Genomic DNA, 8,520 nt, shown 5'->3' with positions numbered 1-8,520 from the left:
ATTCACCAGCGTCGGCAGGTTATCCTCGGATAGCGCTACGCGCCCGGACACGGCCCCTTGTACTGTAGTTGGTGCTATCAACATTAGTACTAGCAATAGTAACTACTAGTGCTGCTGCAATAGTACAATTAACTGTAATGGTAGCTTTACTAGTACTTAAGTTCAGTAGTACGATTAACAGTAACTGCTTGTACTGCTGTAGTACTATTAACAATAAAGGTCCTTACACTGGGAGCATTTATTTTGTTCGATTAATTTGCATCCCTTTAGACTGCTGTTTGTGTCACGAGTACATAAACACACAGTGCAAATAATTACCTGGTGATAGAGCGATGTGATTTATTTTCGAAGCAAGGGGGCGATTCTTCACCGCAGATAAAAGCATCAACCAGCGTGAATGACCATCACCGAATTAATAGTTTGATGTGAAATATTCACAGATGCATTTTTCAGAGTTTGTCTTGTCCCGCTCCTGGTGTGTAAGGACCTTTTAGGCCTAGGATTATTGAATGCTTTAACTATTGAAAAATAGCAGATCTACAAGCTCACAGCGCGGCACCGAGTGCCGCGCTGCGAGCTTGTAGATCTGCTATTTTTGAAAAATCATGAAAATTAGAATTTTGACCCGATTCTATAAGTGTCTTTTGAATCCTTCTAAGGTTTTTTGAAAAACCCTATGTTTCTATGTCAGCAATTTGGCCAGCCATCGTCAAAGAAAAGGTCCTTTTCACTTAACTGGAACTCAGTTAGCCTGTTCTTGAGAGACTATGTCAGTGGTTCTCAAACTTTTTCATGTGAAGGACCCCCAAAATGATATTTATTTGGCCACGGACCCATATCTCAAAATATCTAGTTCCAGGGACCACCCAGAAGCAAAATTTGAGTTACAAACGTTCGCTTTGAAAATACATATATTCAAAGATTTGCACACATTTTCACAACTTTTTTCAAAAATAGCAGATATACAAGCTTGCGCTGTGAGCTTGTATATCTGCTATTTTTCAATAGTTAAAGCATCCAATAATTTTAGGCCTAAATGGGTTAACTGTACGACAGCGCTGCAGAATTACTATCATCAGTACCAGCATAATACTATTACTGCAATAGTACCATCAACGGTTTGGAAACAATCATGGTGGAATTATTTTTTATATGAACCTCCAAAGCCTTTACATCACACAGGAAGTACTGGTATCACCGTTTGTAAATACTTGTACATGTTTTCAATGTCTCATGGTTTTTATGGGGTTTTTTATTTTAATGTTTTTTCCATAACACTAATCACTGTCAAAACGTCAATGTCTTTGTATCAAACACATTTACTCATAAATGCATTTATATATGTGACTGACTGGCTCTCTTTCTCCATTATGAACCTGTTTCCTCTCGACATTTATAAACCAAAATCTCGCTCACCTCCTTTCCATTATGAACCAGTGCATCCTGCGTGCGTTTGAGTGTGAGAGAATTTGTAGTGCTCTAATGGCATCACAAGACCAGTTAAACAACCAATATGTAGGTATATGAAATTTCAATGCACACAGATAAATGTTATTCTACTGTAACAGGTGGTCAATCAAGTCCCAATGGATCACGACACAAACTGTTCTGATGAAAGGTAATTTGGTTTCATCTAGTGGGTTCTGGTCACTCACCTCCCCCCTCATACTGGGATTGCATCGGATACACCGATGGAGTCAGAATGAAGAGTAAAACTGCCTGCCATTTGAACATGGTCAATGAGTGAGTGTAGCTCAATGTATGCGCTATATATCTCAGGCTGAAACCTACCTCCAAAACGTTCATTTTCAGGGGAAATTAGTTCAGGCAGTTAGATTTTTTACTACTTTTAATTGGTTCAATATTTTTTTAACCAACACACAGACGTAAAGGGTGTTTGTTCAATAACGCACATTAAAGTGAGGGCCAATCGGGTGGACTTAGCTGGTTTGGCAGAAAGTGTGGAGTTAGGTTTTGTCCTATACTTTAAATATCTATACTTTAAATATTATTTTAACCAACACTCTGAGTGTTCATTCAATAGTCCTGATTTATGCAAAAAAATATCTAAAACCTCAAAAATGTGGTAGTTCTATCAACATCAGTAATGGCAATAGTAACAAGTAGCTATCAAATACCCATGACAGATGGCCACAGCAGGCTTAACATCAAATACAACAAAAGAATACAGATAACAAATCTTGGATTATATATTTTTTGTTTAAAAAAAAAAATCAACAGAACAGCACACGTCATGCATAAGAAGTTTTTGACAAAACTGAATAAAAAATAATCCAAAACAAAAAAGTAAAACCTCAAACCTCAATTTGTATAAAAATACATAAAAACTGGTAAGAACAGAACTATTTTACAAATCGACAACTCCCCTCAACAATAACTTATTGCAGGGTTGGTCACAGCTCATCCACGCCACGGAGTCTTCGAGCCAGGTGAATGTCTCTGGTCATTAATGTGACCCGCTTGGCATGGATGGCGCACAGGTTGGCATCAGCCAACAACCTGACCAAGAAGGCCTCCGTCGCCTGGGAGAGGAGGATAGAGAACTTAGGTTGAGGCACTGTACATATGAAAAGACAGACAGCAGTATAGTGATTACAATATCAAAGATTCATTAAATAGAACGGGTACACATTATTGTATCATTATTTTATGCACATTATTGTGTATCATTATTTTATGCACTAACTTTTGAAAAATAGCAGCTCTACAAGCTCACAGTTGCGAGCTTGTAGATCTGCCATTTTTGAAAAATCGTGAAAATTTGAATTTTGACCCGATTCTATAAGTGTCTTTTGAATCCTTCTAAGGTTTTTTTTGTCAGCAATCTGGCTAGCCATCATTAAAGTATAGGTCCTTTTCACTTAAATGGAGCTCAGTTGGTCTGTTCTTGAGAGACTACTATGTCAGTGGTGCTCAAACCTTTTCATGTGAAGGACCCCCAAAATTATATGTATTTGGCCACGGACCCCCATCTCAAAATATTTAGTTCCAGGGACAACCCAGAAGCAAAATTTGAGTTGCAAACGTTTGCCTTGAAAATACATTATATTCAAAGATTTGCACACATTTTCACGACTTTTTCCAAAAATAGCAGATCTACAAGCTCGCAGCGCGGCACTCTGTGCCGCACTGTGAGCTTGTATATCTGCTATTTTTCACTGGTTAAAGCATTCAATAATTTTAGGCCTAAATGGGTTAAAGTGACTTTCAATTAATTCCACTGTATAAAAAAAAACTCAAGTTTCTGACTAATTGTTTTACCAGAGTGGAAAGGTGCTAAACATACTGTATAATTAGTAAGAGAAAGTTAGCATATTGCTACATCAATCTGGGAACTAAATCTAAATCCCTAGCTTTCTTCACAAATGTGTTCATAAAGGTGTCTACTATCACCTCTGAACTTTGTCAACCCCAACTCCCTTGACATACTTTGTGAGAGCCAATCAAAGTTATTGGGTATCCCGAGGGCCTGGGATTAAAGGGGGAAAAATTAAAAATGGCCAATATGAGCGTATGAGGTGTGTAATTTGGGTATTTTTGGGCTGCTGAATCCATTCCAACCATTCATTTTCAGTTAAAATGACTCCTTGGCCATAAAATAGGCCACACCTAATTTTGTGTGTCAGACATATAATCTATCTATAAATGCGAGAAGTCTCTGCGTGTGTGTCTGTCTGTCTGTAATCCGCGTATCTCGAGAACCGTTCGTCCCACCGGCTTCAGATTCGGCACGCGCGTTCCCCGCCGCGGCGCGGAGTGCAGTGCCGGGCCTCGACCCGACCCGACGCGCGGTTTTCCGAAACCGGCCCGAAACGTTCGGAATATCCTTATGCAGAGCTGATTGTTGACATCAGGCTGTTCCGGAGGAAATCGGCGCAAGCGCTGACTCATTGTGACATCACTCATAAAAGGCTCTGACATCATGTACGCCACATGAGTCAACAAAAAATCTCTGAATATCTCCATATAGCATATATGGGCATAAAATGGACGCAGAATCACAAAGATCTCCATATACGGGCATAAAGGGACACAGACAGACGGATACAGAGATCTCCATAAATGGGCATAAAAGGGACGCAAATGGCATATATGGGCATAAAATTTACGCAGAATCACAAAGATCTCCATATACGGGCATAAAGGGACACAGACAGACAGATACAGAGATCTCCATATATGGGCATGAAATGGACGCAAATAGACAGATATCTCCATATATGGGCATATGGGCATAAAATGGACCCAGAACTATATCTGCAGTGATCTCCATATATGGACATAAAATGGACGCTGACAGACAGACAGATAACAGATATCTCCATATATGGGCATAAATGGACACAGGCAAACAGATGGTCAAAACGGGTCCTATGACAACAGGTATAATGGGGTTTGCATTAAAGGGCGGGGCATTCATTCCCTATTTACATCGTTCCCGAGTTGGCCAGGTCGCCGACTAGACGCTAGCTTTTAGTATTGGCAATAAAAAAAAGGTTGGAGTAGTGTTTGAATTCATGAAAACTATTCAAGATCAGGTGGGTAATCACACATGACACACAGGATAACATGATACAATCTGACAAGGAACATTCAAACACAGGGTTTAAAACATAGGGACTAACAGGACACAGGTGAACTCGAATGACATGATTGGCTAAAGGCCTTTTTTATGGCCAAGGAGTCATTTTTACTTATAACTAATGGTTGGAATGGATTCAGCAGCCCAACAATACCCTAATTACACACTTCATACGTTCATATTGGCCATGTTTTATTTTTCCCCCTTTAATCCCAGGCCCTGGGTATCCCGATACCCCCAACTTTGATTGGCTCCCACAAAGTATGTCTAGGGAGTTGGGTTTGACAAAGTTCAGAGGTGATAGTAGACACCTTTGTGAACACATTTGTGAAGAAAGCTAGTGATTTAGATTTAGTTCCCAGATTGATGTAGCAATAGGCTAACTTTCCCTTACTAAATGTATAATTTATGTAGATTTGTCTAACCTCCTGTATGGCCATCAAAGCAGTGAGTTGCCATCTGAGATTTTGGTTGGTGTAAGTCTGGCACACCTCCCTTACCTGAAACAAGAAGGAATGTCAGATATTTAACACAAATGATGTGCACCAACTAATCTAGTTATTGTCTCCAGTCTCCACCAGCCGAAGGCATGGGGGAGTGTATGTTTTCGTCTCCGTCCGTGCGTGAGTCCTCGCAGTTTGTTACCACCTAATCTCAGTCGCCGTCGGCCCGGTCGCTGCCAAACTGAGCACACACACACACACACTCCCTGGATGCCAATTCAGAACCTCTGCCCCACATTTTTCACATGGGCCTGTTCTAGCACCACCAGGAGGCCAATTTGTGCAAAACTACCCTTTGGCCAGTACTCCTACAGATTTTGTCCAAAAATCACGCAAATCGGTAGACAGCATCTCTACAGTCATTTGATCTGTCTGATTGTCCATATTCCATCCCGATTGGGTGAGATTGGCTTTCAAAGTTTGTAAGATTGGTCCGTTTTGGACCAAATGCCTCATATCACAAACACAGAGTACAATTAACATGAAATCACGCACACACGTTCCCACTAAGCCAAGGAAGAAATGCCACTTCAAATGTTTGAAATCAGCGTCATGGTGGCACTATAACAGGCCAATTTGTGGTTTTACCTATAACTCCACTGATCAGTTTCAAACGCCTTCAGCCTTCAATCAGCCTTTTATAGCGCCACCAGGAGGCCGACTTATGTAAGACAAATTTTTGGATATTACTCAAAATTAACACAAATCAGTACACAGCATCTCTACAGTCAAATGATCAAGACGGATCTGTCCCATATTAAATATTCCATCCTGATTGGCTAAGATTGGCCTCCAAACTTTGCAGGATTGATCCGTTTCGAACAAAATGCCTCAAATCATGAACACAGCGTGCAATTGTAATGAAATTGTGCATGCACATTCGCAAAAGGCCAAGAAAGAAATTACACTACAAAATGTCCAAATCAGCCTCAGCCTCAAGATTGGTGAAGAACACATGCCACCCTTTTTACATTGGCCTATTATAGCACCACCAGGACGCCTGGCCTGGTGGAGACCTGTGCTTGGAAGAGCACCGCTTCTAGTTGGCCTTGGTTTGCAGTGATGAATTTAAAAAGAGAATGTCTAGAATGAAATAGAAAGCACGATGATAAACAAGCAATAAAGAAAGGACGACATTAGGTTGAAGGTGTCCATGGAAGTTTGTCTAACATCTCACCAAGCGCATGAAGGGTGCCTTCCTCAACAGTAGGTCAGTGCTCTTCTGGTACTTTCTGATCTCCATCAGTGCCCTAGTTCCTGGACGGTACCTTCTCCTTCTGGGGGCAGCGCCATCTGTAAAAAGGCACATAAAAAAGCATGTAACTCAGGCTTGCCAACAGTCCTGGATTTGGCAGGGGTCTCCTGGATTTGCAATTGTGACATAGATAGTGGTATAATTGAAGTTATTGCCAGACAACGCCACCGGGGGAGTTGCGCCCCCAGAAATAGTTATATTTTAGAATTACTCGATTTAAACACCTTGGTGTATAAAGGAGCACACAAGTTCGTTTTACAAAGGCAGGCAGAAACACGTTTTTAACAAAAGTACAACAGCTAACTCACAGCTGAAAGCCATTTTTTTTTTTTTTTTTGAGGAGGGTGGGCTGTGGGAACCAACACCCATGCTGCTACACTATCAAACTCCAAAAAATCACCAGAACACAGGAAATTACATGCATCTACTAGGCCCTATGTTAACATTTATGGGGGAGGCCCCCCAGACCCCCCGCTTGGGTGGTGTGGGCAATGCATGCAAGATCATAGATATTCATATATGTAATGACTTAAAGATGAGAAGTCATTATTAAAGATGTCTTACTTTGCTTCAGTCATCAGATCTGTAGCCTACAGCTACATTTGGCATTTTAAGGCTGAAATTGTACCCATGCTCCGCCCCCCAATTGTAACCACATACAGGGCCTTTATTGATAGAGATAGATAGTAGGCTGACAGGAAATGGGGGAGAGAGATGGGAAGTCAGATGAGACGTGCCATGCAGCAGAAACCGTCGGTACTTGAATTGATCACATTGTTATTGTCACTGTCACACACTGTCAGCCTACACCGAGTGCGCCAGCAGCCCAGGCCAAGCATAGAACTTTTTATACATTTATTTATTCCGAAAGGGTGCCTGACAGTGCACGAGTTACGATGTCAAAATCGTTGTCTATAACGGACCATAATATTTAGACGGCTCGACGGGCCCGTCGTCACTTTTCATGCTGCAGTTCTGTCTGCGCTACCATTACGAGTTTTGGAGACGATCATTGTCAAAAACGCAATGCTGACGATACCCGAGTTGTTTGCAGCACAGATCTCGCCCCTAAAACTATCTCTGTGTGTCAAAGAATCCTTGGATTCGCCACCTGATCATATGAATAAATACATATTGCGTTGGTCCTCACCCCGAGGCGTCAATTGGCTATGGCAAGCTATGGCAAAACAATAACATGTACTGTAATCATGCCTGTTGCTAAGGTATGGCAACCTGGTGTCTTGCACGCGTGCAAGACACCAGTCATGATGTTGCCATACCTTAGCTTTTTCTGAACTTACGCCGCTGATACCCGAGTTGTTTGCAGCACAGATCTCGCCCCTAAAAACTATCTCTGCGTGTGAAAGAATCCTTGGATTCACCACCTGTCCTGATCATATGAATAAATACATATTGCGTTGGTCCTCACCTGCAACACCGCTCCGGTCGAGCGACGCCCTGGATCCAGAGGGTCCCGGTGCTGATGAAGGCAAAGGTTCTCGCCGTTGGGGGGTCTTGCCCTTCCGACGACTGGCTGTAGAATCATCGTGGCCGCGGCGCATCTTTCTCCTCCTACCAGCACCACCAAGTCACAACGAACAACCCCACTCGCTAATGTATATGTTGTTATAACAACAGTTGGAGAGCGTAGGGTTTAAAAGGCCGAGAACATGCGTTTATGTCTGCAAAATCGTAAATAAAACTGTCTGCACCGTCCCGGAATTCAAATATTGCATTCGTCGTTTGCAAGCTCGACTCTCAGCCAATCAAATTGGGACTTGTAGGAGGGCCAGACTATGGGCGCACTTGATTGGGTGTTGGTTCAGGAAATGTGACCAAACATTTGTCCACAACCGGTGGTAGTCAAAGTGGGGTCTGGGGACCCCCAGCGGCCCTTGAGGGGGTCTCCAGCAAAATAGTGTTAGTATCGAACAATTTAACATATAGATTATATAAATCAGATATTTGCAAATAGCCAATCTACAAGCTTACAACGCATCGTGATGCAACAAGTTGTGAGCTTGTAGATCTGTTATTTTCAAAAAATCTTGACATTTTTGAAACATGGGATTCCCTGGCACAAAATATTTATTGGGTAGGCAGCCTATATTAAATTAATATATAAAAAAAATTGAGAACCACCTAACTGATCCCACAAC

At 41.7% G+C, this 8,520-nt stretch overlaps 1 protein-coding gene across 1 annotated transcript; it reads right to left on the bottom strand.

Moving 5' to 3' along the window:
- Window positions 1-2,407: 2,407 nt before the first annotated feature.
- Window positions 2,408-7,923, bottom strand: cenpa (histone H3-like centromeric protein A; the record flags this gene model as incomplete). The annotated part of the gene is made up of 4 exons (XM_080743729.1): window positions 2,408-2,543; window positions 5,029-5,103; window positions 6,284-6,399; window positions 7,791-7,923. The coding sequence occupies 4 exons, from the start codon at window positions 7,921-7,923 to the stop codon at window positions 2,415-2,417; spliced, it is 453 nt and encodes a 150-aa protein (XP_080599855.1). The 3' UTR covers window positions 2,408-2,414.
- Window positions 7,924-8,520: the final 597 nt, after the last annotated feature.

Source organism: Nannobrachium achirus (genome assembly GCF_963921795.1).
Source record: "Nannobrachium achirus genome assembly, chromosome: 15".
Taxonomy (NCBI): Eukaryota; Metazoa; Chordata; class Actinopteri; order Myctophiformes; family Myctophidae; genus Nannobrachium; species Nannobrachium achirus.
Note: the sequence above shows the minus strand (reverse complement) of the source record. Positions and strands in the feature narration are given on the sequence as shown.